Genomic DNA, 21,168 nt, shown 5'->3' on the forward strand with positions numbered 1-21,168 from the left:
TGATGTTGACGTCATAGAATTTTTCCATCAGTTGAATTTTGTTTTAAGCTGTTTCCTTTCATGCTTATTTAATTTTGTGTTATTTTTTCCCCCCTAAATTGTTGTTGACTTACTGTGAACTCTAAAATGTCATTATCTAACAGCACGTAGAATCTGCAAAAGGCCTTGGACTCTTTGCCACCGCTTGGGCAGTTCAAAACCCTTATTTCAGATTTTGTTTCATTTGATTGTAGATGCTAGTGTAATTTTATCGGTGTATTACTTTTTATACAAATTCATTTACATTTCTCAAGATACAATGTACACTTAAACATCAACCAAAGACCCACAATCTTCATGGCGAAGTGAAGACAAACTGAACAAAAACAACATATAACACTACACACCTTTAAACCACACATCAAACAAATCAGCTCAACATACACTTGTATTTATTTATTTCATTATTCTTATACCTCATTGTTTATATTTGTATATACATATTATATTTATTTAATATTATTATATTATGTGGGCTTTCTCCATAGCAAGTTTAAGTAAAACATAATAATATTTTCCTTTTTTTTTTTTTTTTTAAATGTGTCGAAGTTTATTATTATTTATTATCAAAGTCATCAGTATGATAGTAATGAGACAAAACCATCCAAGAATAAGCTGGACAAATTACAAAAAATAATAAATAAAATTGAATAAATGAATAAAACATTTTTTTTTGTTGAAACAAACAACAACAACAACAACAGCAACAACACAAATCAAACCCACATATCGCAATTTACATTTTCCTATTTTTCAACAGGCATATTCAAGACGCCATGTTGTCCTCTGAAGGACCCCTCAGAATCCCAATATGGCGGCGTCCTTTCGGGTGTGCTGTGCCCTCCGCATCTCACTCGGAGGTGAAGTATTTCTCTTTCTTATCCTCCAAAGCTTCTTTAACACAATACTTTGTATATGTCGCTGTATGTTTACTGTGTTTATGTTTACGTGTGACTGTTTTGTTTGTGGTCAGTTGTGTTTACGGACCCGGGAGAAGCCTGTCGCTGCTGCAGAGCTGTCATTAGCGGGGGACTCCTGGGACATAACTGTGTTTTCAGTGCAGTCGGTGTTTTACATGTGATAGTTTATGGTGTATAAGCACATCATGCAGTGAATAATAACATCAGGTCGTCACATTTCAGACGTTTAGATTGAAATTAATTGTACTCGCTGCCTCGCACCGTGTCTGTTTTACATGCTGGATGTTCCTCCGCGGTGTCACTGCGCTGTAATCGTTAAGCAGTTTGTCTAACCGTTATTGTAACTAATACTTATAATAGTCTGAAGTATGGAGATGTTAGTACTGATGATTAACACTGTAGCTTTATTTATGGTAAATAGAAATGATCCCCAAGTAGCCTTGAAATGATTTGGGCATCCACCACCAAACTCTATTCAAAAATGTTTCAATTTAATGTTCCCATGTTTATTAGGAAACGTAGACGCATCTCAGAACATATCTGAAGACAAGCTACGCAGTCATGGAGTGCAAGCTTTAATTCGGCAAAACTTACAATGTCATCAGGCTTTACTGTCCATACTGTTTTACTCTACTTTACGCTGATGCTTAACTAATATCAGCATGATGCTTGATGTGACATTTATCAGGATGTTTACTGTTAAGTTGATGTTCTAAGCGATTCTACACCTCTAAGTGATTAAGTGATTCTGTCTCTCTCTTTCAGGTGTGGCACCACTCCGTACAATAAGTGGAGCAGTTCAGGTGTCCCAGTTGGCGAGTCGAGCCTCAGCTGCATCCCTCCAAAGAAGCCCTGCACTCCCCCTGTTCCCTGCAACAGCATGGCAGCAGACAAGACACGGCAGCTTCTTCAACAAGTGTAAGTATATAAAGATCACTCGTCCCCACTTCAGAGCCATAACATCATAGTCTGGGTGTAATGTCAGGGTGTCCTCATTGTGTTGGTCCTGTAGTGTATCTTATCAGCAGATTCAGTTACGTTGTTGTGATGTGAGTCTTTGAAATGTGCATATATTTAGCTTTTTAACACTCTCTTGCTTCCTGAGTGTCTCCTTCTCGCTCGCTCACCGGCTCACTAGCTCCTCTTTTTTATAATCCTGTCTTTTTCATTTACAGTCACCGCCTGAGCATTTCTCAGACAATTGCATATTTTGTGTCTGTCAGCATGTCAGGAATACAAACACTCACACTGTCAAACACTCTTTGAAAACCGCCACGTTCCATCGACTCTGTAACCGGGCTCATATTTCTACATGAAGAGTCTTTTAAATATTTACTCTCAGGAGGGTTTTGATTGTATTAACCAGTATTTTTTTGGATGGGTCATCTGTGCATGTACTGCAGATCCTAAACTGGACCGACCGTCCTGTATATCTACTTTAGGGGCCGAGTCTTTGCACACATTAAGACTTTATTGTATTTTAATTACAGTCCCTTGGCGATCCCACATGTCAGCTGTTTGACGTCTTTATTCTCGGCCTTTACAGCCTGCAGAGTCCATACATCCTCAGAGCAGCTGGCACTTAAATTCGGCTGCGTCATTTCTAAGAAATCGCATTCATAGTCTTCTGAATTTTTGATTGTTTTCGATTAGTATGCGAGCTAAACTACCTGCTGTGAAAGTGTGGCTGAGAAAATGGATTGACGTTGAACTGAGAACGCCCCGTCAAGTTGTACAGCGGCTCTGTCGGCAGGATTGCGACTTTTCAGTCAGGGAAGAAAAGAAAGTGGTGTTAAGACAACTAGCTGAGACTCATTGTCGGAGAATTTAAATGGTAATTTACAGAGTAGAGCCAGTCTTGTGGCATTGGATGCATCTGATCAAAGTAATTGAGGGTTGCAACTAAAAATGATTTCAACAATTAGTCAGCTAATGAGGGGGTCGTTTAACTGTCAGACAACAATGGAAGATGCCAATCACAATATCCTAGAGAACAAGGTGACATCTTGACGGGTCTTTCGACTTACAATCAAAACACTAAAATAAAAGAAAAATATTATAATGTTAGACCAAAAAATTATTGTAATGAAATGAAAGGCAGTGGCAGTGATGAACTGACGTAAAATCTAAACATTTAATTGTAAAAGCCGTACTCAAGATACACTTAGACACTTCTTTCTTGTAGTTTTGGGGTCTGTTTTTTGAATTTAGAGATCAGCGACAGAGTTATTTGCTGATGAAATCCTTGTATCTTATTTAATTTGACTGACAGTGTGTGTTCAGCAAAGTTTGGGTAGTGGCCAGATGTCTCACAATCCTTTCTTTTTCTTGTCTTACACAGATAAAATTGAGAAAAGATACACATCTGACCGATCTTTTAAAGCTGTGTGTGTGTTTTTTATTTACAGTGACGGCTGAGGAGTTGTGGAAAGGTGTGTTGGCTGAGTCGGGTGCCGGAGCCAGAAAGGGCCGAGGAAAGAGAGCCAAACGCAAACTGAGGAGAGATCTGAACCGAGGACAGAGGATCGGAGAAGGTCTGTCTTTCTTTTAGTCTCTGCAGATTTCTGTCTTGACCTTCCTGGGTTTGATGTCTGAGTCATACCTTCCAAATATTAATTGGATTGTTTCTATGATCTTTTATGTTCAGAAGTTTTAAAATGTCTCTTTCTTTCCTGTTATGTTGTGCACTGCTTTGCTGATGGACACGACACACTAGAATATTCATTAGTTGATGTTAGTAATTTATTGCAGCACTCTGCTGTGCGGAGGAATCAGCCTTTATTCATTCCGCATGTCTTCTTTCTCCTGTTTTCACTTAAAGAGGAACGATCAGTCTTCATTCAGTCTCAGTGTCACAGTCGTGTCAGTCTGTCTCTTCTCTCCTTTGCTTTCACTTTAACTAAATGCCTTTAAATTATCACTCCTTCACGATCCCTGCTCGGCTGTCTGTGGTGGTGGAGAAGTCTTAAATAATGTAATTTAAATTAAATCACATGATGCTCCTTTTCCCTGATTGTTTTCTCTCTTGCTTTGTGTCTTTAACTCGCAGGTCGCGCCGGTTTTCTGTGGCCTGGTCTGAACACTCCGGTGGTAAAGGACGGGACTGTGCGGGCCGTGAGCCAAAGAAGCGAGAGCGAGCAGCAGGAGGTGCAAGCTGAACTCGGTACGAAGCCTCAAGAAGAGGCCTCTGTTTTTCAGAGTTTTTTGTCATAGTAAAGGGTTGAAAGACTGAAAGCCTGATGGAAACGTTTTGGATTTTTTATTTGAAAGCCAAACAGCAATTATTTTACTGGAAATGGCTCATTTAGGAAGCAGCAGAGATAGCACAGAGGTCTTAAAGCGTTGCTAAGCTTTTTTTACATCTGATGTAACCAGAACTCATTGTGTGTATTGAGGTATAACAAACATGTCAAGTGCATTTCCTTCCTCATGAAACATTTGCAAAGCTGTTTTTTTTTTATATCCAGCATTGTTTACATCCATATTAACTAGCTTGCAGCCTTCTTCTTCTTCTTCTCTGCCTGTGCTGGCACATTGCTGCATATCTTGGCATGATACCACCACTAGTGGATCAGTGGAATAGTGTGAAACCATTGGCAGGAATGTGCACCGACAAAACGGGGTCCCACTCTGAGAAAAACGGCTCCATAGCCGTCCTACGAGAGGTCAAAATCTCCACAGGGAGCTTTTGATTTTTAGAAACAGACGCGCTGCTGGTGTGAGATAGAAGCTGCTAGTTTTTCTCCATTTGTTCACAAATAACGACACAGTTAATTTGAAAAATGACTAATGGCACCTATCATTTTCTTCTTGCAGTTAATCAGAGAGATGAGTGGGAGAGGAGGAAGAAGATGAAGGTGAAGAGGGAAAGAGGATGGACGGGAAACTCGTGGGGGGGCATCAGCCTGGGCTCCCCTGACCCTGGACCCAACGGAGGTAAACACTCACGCAGTGCAGAAACATTTAAGTAGACGACTGAAGCGATGGAAAAAGAAGAGATGGATGAAGTAAAAGAGGACGAACGAGGAGTGACAAGGCAGTTCGGCAGCTCTTTAGGACTAATGAAGATGAGAATGTGACCAAAGTGTCAAGTGAGACAATGTCCTAATTTAGAAAGACATCTCTCTCCTTTTGCTGTGTGGCTTTTCTTCTTTTCTGTCACACTTCCCGTCTTTAAACCCAGAACTCTCACTTTTTCCATCTCACGCTCCTCACTCCTTCTCTCTCCTGCCATCTCTCGACCCATTTCTTTTTCTCTCCTCCATTACACATCTCCGTCTTTATTTATCTCTTTCCTCCCACACAGTCTTCGACAAGAAACCTAAATGGCCGTTCTCTTTTCTACCATGTTTTACTGTACAGTCACCTGACTTTTCATCTGGAGACGTCGTTAAGTAAAATGTCAATTTGTCCAATAATTTCTTCACCAAATGACCTTATATTTAAAAAAAAAAAACCTAACAACATTCCCGTCAACTTCACTGGTACTTTGTTAGCATGCTCATATGCTAGACATCATTGCTAGCATGGCTGTAGGTCTTTTGCCATATTTCCTACTTCATTGCAGAACGATAAGTGAGTTTGCAGAAACAAAAGTCCAGGTACACGCAGTAGATAATTTGCATTATCAGGAGCCAGCCCCAGTGACATTTACTACAAATTGTATTTTATTTTGCTGTATTTATTTCCCAGTAATTGAGTTAAACTAACCATTCAAATTAAGCTTAAAGCTGCTGTAAGCGTTGTTTGTCTGTTTTACAGTTAGCAGTCCCCTCCCTCCTCAATACGTCACCACACGTGCACGACTCTTTTACTTTTTTTTAGGCGTCTCTTGGCCGCTTTCTTTCCTTCAAGTGTTTGTCTTTTGCTTGATGGCTCCATTCCATTCATGCGTGCCTGTGAGTCATACCTTAATGGTATGTGGCCTTTATTGGTAATATTAGTTGGACATTTCCTGCTGTTACATGTTGATATTTCTGCCTTGTGTTTGTGCTTTTGACCTTTTTGTTTTTTAATTGACTGTCAACTAAAGAGCAAATTGTCCTTTGGGGACATTAAAGACCTACAACAATCAAATCTTCTGGGTTTGAGTAGAGGCTGTAAAGTTCACAGGAGGGTTTATATCAGGACTTTGGGTTGAATGTAATGTTTTTTTATGTAAAAAGTCTCTGGAGCCAATAAAGGCGCCTCTGCAGCCTAATCAACTCTTCATTACAAACCCACAGCTGGTTAGAATCCACCTGATTCACTGACGGAGCTGCTCGCCTCCTGTTTCCATTCATTATTACTCGTTTTAACTTTGTCTGAATCGAGTTCAGCACATTTACCTCAAACTACTTCCTGACGGTGGACGAGGTGCTTTCTCCCGCTTCTTCTGGCTGATTCTTTCACATACTCATCTGCTTTGTTTCTCTTATTTCCTCTTGATATTACCTCTCTCTCTCTCTCTCTCTTGTCGCCGTGCTAACAAGCTCTGACACCGTGAAATACATTTGCGCTCTCTCCAACACGTACGAACACTTTTCGTTAACACACACGCTGTATGAATACACAGCGGACCTGGTGAATGTGATGTTCAGAGAGCTGTAACTAGGTTGTTTCTCTCTGATCAGGTTTAGCTTCTTGCAGATGGTGAGCTCTAATGTCCCAGCTGAGGTGTGCGTGTGTGTGTGCGCATGCTTGTGTGTGTGTGTCCGCGTGTGTGCATGCATGTTTTCTCCTCGGTGCCTCTGAGTCAGCGCTCCTTTGTTTGTTGTTAATTGGTAAGAAGTGAACAGGCTGCTGTTGGGAGAGTCACATCCTTCAGAGGTCACTGACAATGAGAAGTGTCAACTCGTTACACTGCAGCAGGGGCTTCTGGGTATTTGTTACGCTAGCAGGAGCCTGGTTTAATCTGTTTAAAGTGTCTGAGAGTGTGTGTGTGTGTGCCCAAATGTGTTTGTATGTAAAAGCTGTCTTTGTTTCGCTCTCTCCACAGAAACCTACCAAGACTTTGATTCCCGTGTCATTGAGGTGAGCGTCTCTCTTTTCTGCTGAAACAAACCACAAACATAAACATGGGAGTTTTTAATTATCAGCAGCTGTTTTTGTAAATGTGAGTCAACACCGTTCAACTTTTAAAAGCTTCATTCTGACCTTGTAGAAACTACAAGTAGCAATGTCAGTGTTTTAATTGGATGTTTTTCTAATAATTACACAAGTTATCAGCAACATTAAAAACTGCTGAAGATATAAAGAAAACTAACCTGACACGTCAGACGGTTTCTTACACAGAACCATCTGGGAAGTCGCCCCCACAAACTGTTTGGAAAAGGGAAGACACTTTCAGAAAGTACTCGAGGTGGTTCGACAAACCATCTGTCAATCACTGTCTATCGCAGGCTGACTTCCACCAATTAGATCAACAGTAGGAGAGCGCTGCCTTCAGTGGAGCTAGCTGGTAAATAAAGCTCTTGCCGACATCAGTCGGGGGAAGAAGGAAAAAATAACATCAGTGCTGCTCTTTGCTATACGTAGAGTAGCTTGTGAGTAGCGAAGAATCTATAACGCAGTATTGATCTGCCACTCGTAGCTTGAAGCCTGGCAATATGAACTCTTATATTTAACGATATGCTACTTTGGCTCTGATGCAGCGTCCTCTCACACACTGTCCCGCCCACAACAATATCTGATTAGTTACATGTCACAATTAACAGCCTTTAAACAATAAAATAATCTGAATCTGTAACTCGTAACTACGTTGATCAAATAAATGTAGTGGAGAGGAAGAATAAAGTAGCAGAAAATCTAATTACTCAAGTAAAGTAACTGGAAATTTAACTTAAGAGCAGTACTTTGGTAAATTGTACTTTGATTTATTTCATCACTGGTTGTTTGAAATTTTGACACAAAGAGATTAATTTTTACTGCAAATGAATATCGGCTCCAAATATCGGTTTTCACTCTCCTTGATTTCTAATAATCGGTATCAGCTCTGACAAAGTCACATCAGTCGACCCCTACTCTTGAGATCCCAAATTCAGCTGCCTTCAAAGGTTAAAAACAAAACAACAACAACAACAAAAAAACAGCCATTGAATATTGAGTAGTATTAAACTCATGAAATTGTCACATTAATTACTGAGAGAACAGTCTTTGGATGGTTTACATAAAATATTTGTAAAACCAGTAACAGCTGACATGTTTGTCCACATGGAGGCAGCAGAAACATCTCTGTGCCCTGCAGTGACAGTGACAGCGCTCTAACTAAATCCGACTGTACAGAATAATGATGCAGAAAGCCTCAGAGGCTGAAACTGTTTTCAGGAAACTCAGAATGGTGGAAGATCCAGTGTGGCGTGTACACACGGATGGTGTTGGAGGCAAAACTGCTGAGCATGGATAGCTGCAGTTGAGCATTAAACTTGATGTCATTCTGCCGCTGCAGCGTGTGGAGATAATATGCTTATTAAAATGTTCAGTTGACCTGAATTTTTTATATTTTTGTGCTTCCTGAGGCCAAATAGTGTAATTTCTAAAAAGTCACATTTGCATTTGTGTTTGATACAAAGCAGGTACAAGTTTTCATCAGCACGAACTGAATAAGATTAAATACAAAGTGTGTGTGTGTGTGTGTGTGTGTGTGTGTGTGTGTGTGTGTGTGTGTGTGTGTGTGTGTGTGTGTGTGAGAGAAAAGATAAGCTGTATGGACGGACTCAGTTCATTTAGATTCTCTGTCTGTCGTACTATATTTTACCTTAATTCAATTAGCACTAATGGACCCGACTCAACTAATGGGGGCAATGCAACAAGGTCACACACACACACACACACACGCACGCTGCATACACATTTACTTGTACAGGGACACACATGCACGCATTTAGCTAAATACACATTCTGTACATAGACTCTCTGTCACACAGTATCTACATTGTGTGTGTCTGTGTGTCACATTAATAGTCTTCCCCAGCCCTCCTTCCTGCATAATTAAGAGTGGTGTCGCAGACATTAGGCTTCCCCCTGGAAACTGACGGACGCTTTTATGGTGCCATCTCCCTCTATAAATACATCCTCCGTGTGTGTATCTGGGTGTGTATCTGGCTGTGTGTGTGTGTGCAGCACTATAAATTCAGGCCTAATGAAATGAAAAAGGCTTACTGGAATAAAAGGCTCGTCTCCCAAGGACGATGACGTCGGCATACCGTTAGTGAACACGTCCGACGGGAGGAGAGGAGGAAGAGTGGAGGAGAAGAGTTGTGAGAGGGAGTTAAGAAAGTCGGAAGGTGAGAGAGAGGAGGGGAAAGAAAGTAAAGAGGGTTGAGTTATTTTCTTCACCACAAAGTACAATGGCATTCAGTAGAGTGCATACCTCCGCTCAAAGGCCCATCAGTGACCTTTTGTACTCACTCATAGATACCAGCCACCAAAAACATGCCTGACAATGATGCCTGACAATGATGTTGAAAAACGCTCTATATTGCATTCTTAATGAATGTCAGGAAACATTTCCTGGATCTGTCTTTTTCTCCGGGTCCATACCAAAAGTTAATGCGGTCTGTTCTGGGTATATGCACGTCGTCTTTCATCTCATTGTGCTGCTCCTGCACTGTGAAGAAGCAATGATTTATGGAGGTTTAAGTTGAAGTGTGTGAGGACGTGATAGGGTGAAACACAGAGAAACATCAAAAGTAGAGCGTGCACCATCGTGTATAATTTAATCCAGCATAATAACCATTTAGCTGAATGTGCGCAGTCTTAGAAGGAACTGTAATCTGTCGGAGCTTTAGAGACCGAGGGACGACGGAGGTAACGGTAAAGACGAGAGCGAGAGGAGAGTTAGAGCGACAGAGAGAAAAGTGATGTTCATGGCCTCTCTCCAGGTACAGCAGCCACTTGGACAGGACTCAGTGATTTCATTAACAGAGATGGAGCGTTGTCAGTGTCAGAACAGGGGTTGTTATCCTTTTTTCTCTCTCTCGCTGAAGTCAACAACCTTGAAAGTTTTGCTGAAAGTAAACAGACAGCAGGATGGATGAGAGCAACTTTGCGAGACTTTCTATTGGATTAAATGTTGCGGGTTTTTTTAACAGGCAGCTCAGCGAGGCACGTACGAAACTTAATATCCAAAGTGAGAAGCACATTTTAAAAGAAGGCATCGCTTGTAGATGAAGCTTGCACAGAGCGTGCTGCTAAATTGCACGCAAATAATATGCATTTTAGTTTAGTTAGATGTTTTTTAATGAAGGCAATTTTGAGCTGTTGGAATTAAAACAGGAGGCGGTTTCTCACACATTATTGTCTCTTAATTGCAGACAAATGCAGCGGTTTCAATAAAATGTAAGATTTTAACTCATTTAACTGTTCTCACAAAGATTAAAAAAAGCTGAATGACAATAGTTTAATTTTGTCTCATTTTCTCTTGTTTACTCACAATAACCTACGCACATTTGAGTCACTTGCATGAGCCAACATGATGATTATTTTTCTGCTCAGTGGTCCTAAGAAGCTTCCTTTAGACATCAGTTTGTTTTATTTTTACTCTCAATATGAATCATACATGACAGCATTGCAGAGATGTGTGTGAGGTCCTTAAAAAACATTATTGTGACGATTTTACAGCCAACTCTTAACAGATTTTTAATGAAACGATGTTGATTTTTACTGAGTTTATTATGTTTTTGTTCATTTTTTTTCTGCAATTTGTGAGTCAGCAGGATTTCTCGTAAACTTCTGAACAGACTTTTATTTTGACAGTGATCTACATTTTTTTGTCAGTGCAACAGACTCAACACATTGAAGCCTGTGACATGAGCCCTGTTCACATGGGACTAGTTTTACCTGGAAACCTCTAGTAATTTTGTAATAATTGTGGAGATAAAGTAAAAGTTCCTCTGCATATTACTGACCATACCTCACCAACACAGTTAATGTGATAATAAAAGTCCTGTTTGAATTGGCATCTCTGTGATTTGAGGTCATATTTTCTTTAACATCTCCTGTCTGTAGTCGGACAATGAAACAATTATGAAATTTGATTGCGGTTCATAATGTGTTGAGCAGTTACCAGCTGTGCCGTGAGATCGGCTTAATTGGTGGTAAAAATGAGTGATGACAGAGAAGGTTAGAGCAGTGAGGAGTCCTTGTATTAAATGTAGCCACAAATCATCTGTTACTTGATCCTGAAGGAGCTGCAACTGTGTATTAAAGCTTGAAACACATTTAGAAAGTGGACAAAACAACTGTAAACTACAACTCAGGTGGCTGTTGATGAAACGTAGGTAGAAGTTGCCAGCTAATCGTGGGGCAGTGCAGTATGCTGGGCACATACTGTAGATCTCAGACATTTTTACTTTTTTTCCCCCACAAACTGGCAACTACCATTTATGGGATTTAAAGACTTCTGTGGTTGAGCTTCACTGCCTTGGCTGTAGTAAAGATAACCCTTTTGTAAATCAATAAAATGTATTACAGATAAAATATGCCTTTGAGGAAAAAAGGAGCAGAGGCACGATATCACACACCGAATCAATATATGTAATGAGTGAGGCACTTTTCTGGTCAGGATGTGCCAATTTGGCCGAGACAGTGATCATTTGAACACATTCGAAGTTTGCTTCACAGTAATTCATCAGTTTTTAAAAGTTGGTAGTCAAACAGGAAGGTCATGGTGGATGAGAGTCACTACATGGTCCTGCTTACTACACAAGCTAAGGAAACACAGACCGATGTTAAATCATCATATCGCATAGAGATGGACAATTAACAGGATCAGGTCATGAGAATACATCTACTATAAAACAAACATGACATTAAAGGGGCACTATGTAGTTTTGGAGAAGAAATTCAAACTCAGAATTGTAATGTTTACAATATTAATGAGGTAATAATACAAACTCAGAAATATAAGAGGAATATAAAGTCCCTAGAACGCAGTTTGAAGCTAGAAAGGCGGCAGGGTTTCGCCCTCAAAACCACGTACTGCACCTTTAAGTATTTTATGTATGTAGTCAGATATTAATATGTAGTACAACAAGGATTTATCCTGTCCAGCACCGCATGGAAGAAATATTTTCAGTTGTGCAAGAATTAAATAAGCTCTTTGCCCTATTCAGTGTCATGAGCGGCGTAAAGAGTCGAGATGTCATCTCAAGTCAGAGGAGTGTTTAGTTTGTGCACTCGCGGCGCCTTCTGCTTCCATGTGGTGAGAACTCCTCCCCTGCACTGCAGCGTACAGACAGATACAGGGGAGAGAGACGCGCAGCAGCAGATTGAGAAAATCAGAGATGAAACAGAAGTGAGAGCGAGCTAGAAGCATCCTCCCACCGCCATGCTGTCGCTCATCCGGCGGAGGGATGAAACTCGGCCCATCTGCTCCGCTGCGAGCGCTGCGCCAAAAAAACTGCTGCATCTTCACCTAAAATGTGGAGCCAAGAGCCGAACGTCACTGGAGATATTTACACATATTTCGAGTAGAGTTTGGCTGCAAGAAGCTACAAGTCGCATCGAAACATGAGAATTCATAACAAGTTGCATTTTGATTTGAAGAAACAGCGTTGAGATCCAGTCTGGTCTGGATCTTTGAATAGTTGCCTTATCCTCAACTAAGCATTACCGCGAGAAAGAACATGTCGATGCCCTCCTTCACATTTAAATTTGGCATTTACGCTACAACAGCTCTTCTGTGTGCATGTATATTTAAGGTAGAGAAAGGTAAAAGAAAACGTGTCAAGTATTTGGAGGCTTGTGGCACCATTAGTACCTCTTGTGTGTTTGTGTGAGTGTGTTTGTTATGCAGGGTTGTGTGTTTTTTTTGTTGTGTTTTGTTGTCTGCTGCCTCTCTGACCTCAATCCTTCTGCTGTGGCCCTGCAGTCAAATTATAAATCCTCCACTGAAATGCGCGTTACATAACGAGCGAAGCTGAAGGCGCATCTTGACTTTGAAGTTCCCCTCAGCCGAAACTCAACGCTTGTTCTGTCACTTGCGCTCTCTGGCGGGGAATGAAAGCGTCAAGGTGAACCGTCCTGGTGGTCCCTGCACAAGCTCGCCCTGAGAAAAAAAACACCAAGCAATAGATACGAAGAGACATAGGAACACTCCTGGATCCTTTTTTGTTTACAAGAGAAGAGATATCACTTTTTTTACTGTGGTGTTTGAGGTCAAGTTGGAAGCCACGGTTTTGGGGTTTATAGGAAAGTTTTATCAAGACAATCAAAAAAACAACAAGGTGCATGATAAATATAACAGGATTGTTTACTGCGTGTTAAGAACAACAGCATCTAAGTTGAGTACACAGAAGTGAGGGAGTCGAGAGAGCTCAAAGGTTTGTTTTCGTCACTAGGAGGCGTTGACCTGTTCAATTTGTTTCAAGTACCCAACGACAGGGGAGCAATTCCACCACAACCTTTTCTTATCCACAATTCACTGTTGATTCGTTGCTGATGAAGTTTACTGGGAAGCCAAATTGTTCTCCAACAACTGGTTTTGAGGAAAGCAGGTGATTCGTCCAGCTCAGGCGTTTCAATTGACTCGCACACAACTCAGGGCCGCTCAGTCTTTCTTCCAATTTTACCTAGTGGCTACTCAATTTTCCCAATGGAGCACCTTTATATATGAGACGTCTGTAAAACTGTTGACAGGACACCTCAAAGTGCAGAAAAGGTCAATTATGACTCTTTTATTTCCTACATTTTTGGTTCATGGAGGTTTTAGATTTGCAAAACATAGTTGCTGTGATATTTTCTTTATTTAATAAAGTGTTGAATAGCTTCATATTCCAACACTAATCACTGTTATAGTGTGTGTTTTCAGTAACTCTCCTGCCTGCGCTCAAAAAGCATTTTCTGGTATCCCAGCCCAATATATCCAGTCAGGACAGAGAACTCCATTAAGAGGTGGTCCCGTACTGTTATATGCACGTCTGGCGATTACCGCTGCGAGTTCATGTGGTGATGTAGAGAGGAGGGAGGGGGTCGCTAACTGCGAAAAGGACAGGAAGTTAGCTGAAAAAAGTAAAGTCAGTGGGCCAAGTGGGAACACACGGGTTATGGTTATTCAGCACACAGGAGTGGGCTGAATAACCATGAATTAAACCCAGAAGCTAGAAAACTTTTTTTGATGTTTAGTATCTAGGTTCGGTTATTTGATCCGTGAATTTGGTCCTTGTTGATTATGTGCATCATTCCTCATATTGTGTAGCGACTGTGACCCCCATGCCGTCACAGCTCTAGTTACTTCCTACCTGCTGAACGTGTAAACCGGCAATCGTTTGCTATCACGTTAGCCGTAACAACTTGAAAAAGAGAAAGATTATTGTAACATAATTAATCGTAGTTAAAAGTAGTTACGTTAGTCTTGAGGGTTGAAGCTACTATAAAATCAGAGGGTTTATTTATAAGACATTAACTGTAGAAAGGTACGGCTTAAAATATCTTCTAATCAGTGCTGTAATTATCCTAATGAGCTCACTTTAATTAGCTCATCAGTATAACTGGCTAGTTTTATTTATCATAGTGACGTTCGGCAGCTCTGCACACTGTCGCTTCCTGTGTGAGTGTGTGTTTGTAAAGTTTTGTTAATCTATAATCAAGACGTTTGTGTCTTTGTCGTCCTCTTCATTACTTCCTAATCTAAATCATCCCATGTCTTCAGAGGCAGCAAAGCCTCTTTTCCTTTCCTTTTCTCTTCCCTCACCCTCTACCCTTCTTCTCTTTTGCTATTTTCTTCCTTTACCTTCCCTCCATCTCTCCTCTCTCTGTCTGTGGTGTGTCTCTGCTGCCCCCTGGTGTTTTAAAAGTGGTACTGCAGATAGTTGATCAGCTTGTGTGGTTGCACAAGGGGGGACGAGGCTGCATTGTGTGTGTGATGGAGAGAGATGATTGTTTACTTTGTTTACAGATCGATGAAAGTCATTTAAATCTGAATCGGGATTGTGGTCCACAGTGACAACACACAGACATACATTCACATTTAAAAACCTAAACAAACTGTTGTAGTTGTGTCTGTTCAGAAACTTTAAAATAAGGTTCTTTCTATCTTGTTCTCATATTTCTATGTTATACACTCTCTAGCTATTTTTATTTTACGTTTTTTATTTATCTGTATTTATTTCTGTCCTGCTGCTCTGGCACCCAGATCTCTCCGGGGCATCATCAATCTAAATAACTTCAAAACGGTCGTGTTTGTTTGTTGTTTTGTAGGTGAAGAGTGTGTTCAACATGACGGCCAAGGAGGGCAGGAAGAGGTCCATCAGCTGTCTGGTCGCCGTGGGAAACGGCAACGGAGTCGCAGGTTCGACCCTCTGAAAACTGAACATAGCTCATGACTACAGGAACAAAAGTAGGAAAAGTAACCGAGAAACCTCCCCAGCCTCTGTTGATTTGGAGAGGTTCAGGAAACAGTTTGACAGTTTTCAAGCTCTTCAGAAGGCGAAATCAAAAAGAAGAAACTGCTGACGAAACTCTGTAGAAATCCGCCTCAGCCTCTTATTACAGTCTGTTTATTTCAAAAGGCATCACATCAAAGAGTTCATGTAGTTTTATAATCGCTAACACGACATTCACATTTTGGTTTTAATTGAAAACATCTCTTACAAATGACACCGTGAACTGTCTCCTCTCTGTGACGTGGAGCTCAGTGTTCGTCTCTTCACTCTCTGAGATGTTTTAAATCTGACTCCTCTCCCTCCTGCAGGCTTCGCGTTGGGTAAAGCAGCAGACAGAGTCACAGCTCTGAGGAAGGTGAGGTTTTTCTGCTTTTGCAGCATTTCTACTGAACTTCTACTAAACTTTTCTCTAATGCTCCTGGGTTGTCACTGATTAAACCTCTTCACAGCTCATTTGTTCACATTTAGAGACCAACACAAACACGATTAAACTACTGTGTAGATTAATTTACTGATATTTGTTTCCTTTGAGTTTCTGCAATGAAAGAAAAGTGAAAACTAGCCAGTTTTTAAATCACGGTATATTTGGATCATTGCCACAAGGTTGATACCGAAGAAATATGTGTACCTATGAATACTGATGTTGATTTAATAAAAAAAGATAACTTCCTGTTTGTGTTTCTGTCTTGTTACTGTTATCCGCAGGCCAAGAACAGAGCCATCCACTACTTGTACTATATAGAACGATACGACAACCACACCAGTAAGTGATGATATTTGTGTTTTCTCCGTCTTTTACTTTTCCTTTTGGAACAGCCTCTCCTCCTCCGACTGCTCATTCACATCCTTCCTTTTCTTGTTTGAAGAGCCACTGCTGCTTTAGTTTTTGTTTTTTAACAAGAACATCCTCAACATTACTAAGTTTAGACAGATTAGGTTTGCTGACAAAGTAACGATCTGTAAGTTAATGTTATGATTGGCAGCTGCAGTTGACAACTCTAAATACTACAATACCCACGAGCCTCGGAGAAGAAGCCAGTCTTCTTTGTCACGGTACTAGAGCTCCTGAATTCACCCCAAATTGACCCAGAAGTGAAGTTGTTTAAGCCACACACTACAACTAACAATAATTTTCGTTGTTGATTATTGTTGTCTTAATTGAATAGTTGTTTGGACGACAAAATGTCATAAAACTGTGAAATTAATTCGATTGATGTTTCCAAAAGCCCAAAATGACGTTCTCAAATGTTTGTTTGAAAAGTAATTTACTATCAAAGAAGAGGAAAGAAACTGGATAATGTACACATGTATGAAGCTTCTATTTTGACCTTTTTTTCTTAAAATATTACAAAAACAGATTAATTTTGGAACCAATTAGGTTCTTAAATTAATTGCTGATTAATGTAATTGTTGACAACTAATTGAGTAATTGTTGCTGCTCTACTGCAGACTGATTGACGCAGCCCAAACCATTTATAATAATGATGTTATTGCAACAAAGAACCGGATATTTTCTTACACGGTTGATTACGGTTTGTTCTGATGACTCAACCTAACAAGTTTCATGCTGGTCCGAGCTGTAGAAGTGCTCCAACTCTGAGTCCCATAAAATGAGTAAATGAATGGGACGTAACTTCCAGAAGCAGGTGCACCAAAAATAGCATCTCCCACTTTATAACTCTATTACTTCCACTTCCCCCCCTCCTGCCTTTCTCTCCATCTCCTCATGCTCTTCCTCCCCCATCCCTCCCTCGTCTCCCCTTTTTGTCCTGCACTGTCTCGTCATATCACCTGTTTGTACTCATCTTGAACTCGCAATGTTGAAAATGGATTTTTGAAGAAAGGTATCAGAGTCAAGAAGCACCAGTCGTACTTTCGTATTGTTCGGCGCCATTTGGCTGCTGCTGCTGCTGCTGCTGCTGCTGCTGTTGGAGAGCAAAGCCAGGAAGATTAATGAGTGTGAGTCATCAGCCTTCACCGCGCCCACCGGAGGAGAAAGTTAGCTTCCTGTTCTGGCCTGAGACCAGATCAGAAGTGTCTGTATGTGTGTGTGTGTGAGCTCAAACTTGGTCATATTTAATTCATAGAGAAAAATAGTGAAATCCTCCCGCATGCCGGCTCTCGCCGTGCGACCATCTGCAACCTGTCTGGACTGTAGTGTGATTGGTTGTTTGTTTACCTCTTTGTCACATAGCTCATAAATCATTGTTGTCATCATTCCTTCGTCCACCTTTGCTGCTCCACTCCCTCACCGAAGCCAGCGAACGATTTTTTCAACCCCATCTGTTTGTTTGACAGTCAGTAAGATATCTGAAATAGTTGAAGTCCAGTGGCCAGTTTGCCTGCAGGTGTGTAATCACTCAGGTTTTTGGTGGCAGTCCAGATCTGGGATTTCTCTCCCACCAGATGATCAACGTTTTTTCTTCAGAGAAATCGTTCAGGAGGCCGCAGGCTTGTAAATTGGACAATTGCTCAAATCTGGCAGATGTCCGAGCTCCACTTACCTTCCAGTTCTTGGCGCTGACACCAGTATTCCCACTTCCTGAGGACCAGGGTTACTTTGTGAACATTCATGTTGCTCCGGTGGTTTTCAGTTCGATACGAAGCCAAATTGAATATGAATAAATTTGAATGTGGCAGCGAGCTGATTGGTTCAGTTTGGGCAGTTTCCACTTTTGACCTTCAGGACTGAAGAACAAGCAAACAAACCATTTTGACCTGTTGATTTAGCTTTCACACAAAAGATATAATATCTGCCACTAGTGGTCTCGTTATTAAAGCAAAATAAAAGATTTATGCCGATTTATGTCGGACAGAGTCGCTGTTCAGCTGGTCAGAGCCGGCCAGCCCTGGAGGGAAGAGTCGGTGCAGAGCCAGACCGTCTGGAGGAATAAATACCAGGAACCACATCAGATTCTGCTCTGATCAGAGCTGTTTACCGACGGGAGCTCAGAGATTACTTTTAAACTTTTTGGATTGAAAACTGGATTTATCTTCACTCCTGTTTATCAGCCTGACTGCCGCAGTGATCCGTGGAGGTGACCTCCATTTTGGGGTGTTCATGTACTGTAATGTTGACAGCCGACTGGAGCTTCTTTACTTCATAAACTTAACGTTAAAGAGTAGGAAGACGGGAAAAAAAGTGAAAGAACAAGAGATGTGGGGAAGTGAGTTCAGTGTTCGACCTGAATGCAAACACACAAATACACATAACGTCAGTGTGTATCATTACTTGCTATCTTACAGCCAATGTACAGTAAAGTAATCTGCCATGTGTAATGCACTGTTACCTTCAGTAAACTTTAGATTTCACTGCGTTTGAATATTGTTGGAAAAAAATCTGAATAATAGAAGTACACGAGATTCTTCCATTCTTCGTCTTTGAATTCGTATCTTAGTCAGAGTTGGTGTTTGAAACATGTGAACACACTCACTATCATTTCTGTCTGCTTTGACTTTGTCGCTGTTTGGATCTGTGAGTCACACAAAAGACACGCACTTCCAAATGAGCGCGGACCTCCTGCAGCCACAGCAAATGTTCAGCTCCCTCTGTGGTGTATGTGTGTGACATTTAGTTTTGCATCTTCAACACAGCAGGGTGTGTCCTCCAAGCACAAAATGTTCTTTCTATCACTGCTTCATATCTGTCCTCCCATCCATAACTCCTTCCTTTGCTGCTGTTGCAGCACCAAGTTAAAAACCTCATTCATTAAGAGTGTTACATTTCAGCTGGATGTCTAGAGGATGCAGGGACGGCAGCCAGAGGTGATTCAAGAGAGATTTGACACAACAAGATTTTAGCCTCGAGCTACGAAGTTGTACAGTTTCATCAGGCGTGATTCAGCAGCACACGGCTCCCGCTGAGGGATTGTGTCTGAATAACTTATGAGCCACAGCTGCTGCAGTGAGCAGGAGAAGCTGGCATGTGGAAGGACATCTGGTGGGCAGGTGGAGAAACACAAGACCGGAGGGAGAACAGCAGAAAAGATGCATAACATATAACACAAGTGCCTTCACTTGGAGATTGCACAAGACTCATGAAAATAATGAGAGTTTTTAGAATAATTTTGTTTGGTTTTAATTTAGTAGTTTGGATGATTGCTCTCTCTTTTCTTTCTATCCAGTGAGTAATTGAGGTTTTTTGTTTGTTTTTCTCTTCAACAGTTTTTCATGACATTGAGTCGAAGTTCAAGAAGACGACGCTTCGTATGAAGAAACAAAACGAAGGTACGTCTCTGTTCGTTTAGTATTTAGTCGGCGTGATAACGGCTTCGATTTAAGCTTCCTGGAAACTGTTTCTAATACGTAGACTCTACTTGTTGGAATCGCCCAGATATATCTGGCTCCCCTTTTTGGCATTTTTTGGTATTAGATCCCTCTTGTGAATGCACTGATTGTGATGGTATATAAGAGAGAAACAGAAAGGTGAGTGTGTGCATTAAGGTGGACAATTAAAGCAACACTATGTAGGTAAACCTTTAAAGCAACTCTGAAAAAGATTGCTTTTTGAGTGTCATTGTCAGGACGTCAAATACCGACAGTTTGAGAGCTCAGTCATGATAATAAATGTGTTTATGTTGTGCTTGATTCTCTGTGTGTGTGTCTGCAGGTTATGGTCTGCACTGCCATCGGGCGGTCATCACTTTGTGCAAGCTGATCGGCATACAGGACATGTACTGCAAAGTGCAAGGATCTGTCAATCTCCTCAACATCACCAAGGCCCTCTTCACTGCGTTAGCCAATCAGGTGAGGGCATGCTGACAAAGTAGGAGGGATCTTTAATAGGAGATTGTTCAGAAATGTGTTTTACCTGCTGCTGGGAAAGCATCGGTCTCTCGATCTGAAACATTTTGGAAAACTAGAAGAAACTTGTCCTGTTGAGCTCAGAGCCTCAGTAACCTCTTTTCTTCCCCCCCTGCAGGAAACCCACCAGAAGCTGGCAGAAAAGAAGAAGCTCCACGTTGTGGAGTTTCAGACGCAGACAGGCCCGCTGCCTGTGGTGGTGGCAAGTCCAAAAGACGGGGCGCGACCCGACAGGGAACCCGAGGACGATATCCCCAACACCCGTCTGCACTGGGACGAAGTACGAGCCGCACAGGGAACCAAACGCTCGGTCTGGGCTGGTGTCAAACGGTCCATCTGGTAGTGTGGGAGTGGACTGATGACTGGATCGGAACCACAAGATGGATTATTGATTGGACTGATAGAGGCCAGAAGTGCCACATGGAAAAGCTGAAAATATGTGTATAATAAGGATGTTTTTTTTCTCAAGTAGAATAACTTTTTTTGTCAAAAATCTCCAAAACTAGTGGATTGTGAGCATTTTTATCAAACAAGATTTAAAGATATTTTTTTCTCAAACTGATGATTTTTCATTTGGTGACATAATTCTCCAGATACATCCATTAAAGGACTGTTGAAATGTTGAAGTCCTAGATACCTGTGTTTCCTTTATAACTGTAAAAAATTGAATTGTTGCAAAAATACGAGATGTGTCAAATAAATAAAATACAGACCGGTGAAAACTTTGTCTCTAACTCATTAAACAAGTTGTGTATTTTAAACAAATGAACTCCCGCAGCTGGGAGGCCTTGTTTATCCTCCATAACAGAAAGATTAAAGCTGAATTATTCTGAAGATCAAACTTTTATTCACCAAAGGCCTCTGACTAGACGAGTGCCCTTTTTGCAAGACTATTTTTCTATTTGTTTTTCTGATTTTACAAACGGCAACAGACAAATCCTGCATAATATACAGTGCAGTGACGAAAAGGTGCGTCTTTGTACAGGTACACACCTGCTCCTGCCCATCATGGTGTAACGCACAAGAATTACAGGCATTTTTAC

General features: G+C 41.0%; 1 protein-coding gene across 1 annotated transcript; it reads left to right on the forward strand.

Moving 5' to 3' along the window:
• The first annotated feature begins 830 nt into the window (after positions 1-830).
• Positions 831-20,847, forward strand: mrps5 (mitochondrial ribosomal protein S5). Its single transcript, XM_084375247.1, has 12 exons — positions 831-899; positions 1,725-1,877; positions 3,368-3,493; positions 4,009-4,122; positions 4,776-4,895; positions 6,937-6,971; positions 15,138-15,228; positions 15,631-15,677; positions 16,028-16,085; positions 19,487-19,549; positions 19,932-20,068; positions 20,244-20,847. Exons 1-12 carry the CDS (start codon positions 851-853, stop codon positions 20,466-20,468), a joined length of 1,218 nt encoding a protein of 405 aa, XP_084231373.1. The 5' UTR covers positions 831-850; the 3' UTR covers positions 20,469-20,847.
• The last annotated feature ends 321 nt before the right edge of the window (positions 20,848-21,168 follow it).

This window comes from Pagrus pagrus (genome assembly GCF_965226575.1).
Source record: "Pagrus pagrus genome assembly, chromosome: 15".
Taxonomy (NCBI): Eukaryota; Metazoa; Chordata; class Actinopteri; order Spariformes; family Sparidae; genus Pagrus; species Pagrus pagrus.

What these genes read in the sequence shown, in the direction of transcription:
- mrps5 (XM_084375247.1), top strand. Translation starts at nt 851, where the DNA reads ATGGCGGCGTCCTTTCGGGTGTGCTGTGCCCTCCGCATCTCACTCGGA. An exon ending in GAGTCACAGCTCTGAGGAAG is followed by an intron (nt 15,678 to 16,027) that starts GTGAGGTTTTTC and finishes TGTTATCCGCAG; the next exon opens with GCCAAGAACAGAGCCATCCA. An exon ending in TATGAAGAAACAAAACGAAG is followed by an intron (nt 19,550 to 19,931) that starts GTACGTCTCTGT and finishes GTGTGTCTGCAG; the next exon opens with GTTATGGTCTGCACTGCCAT.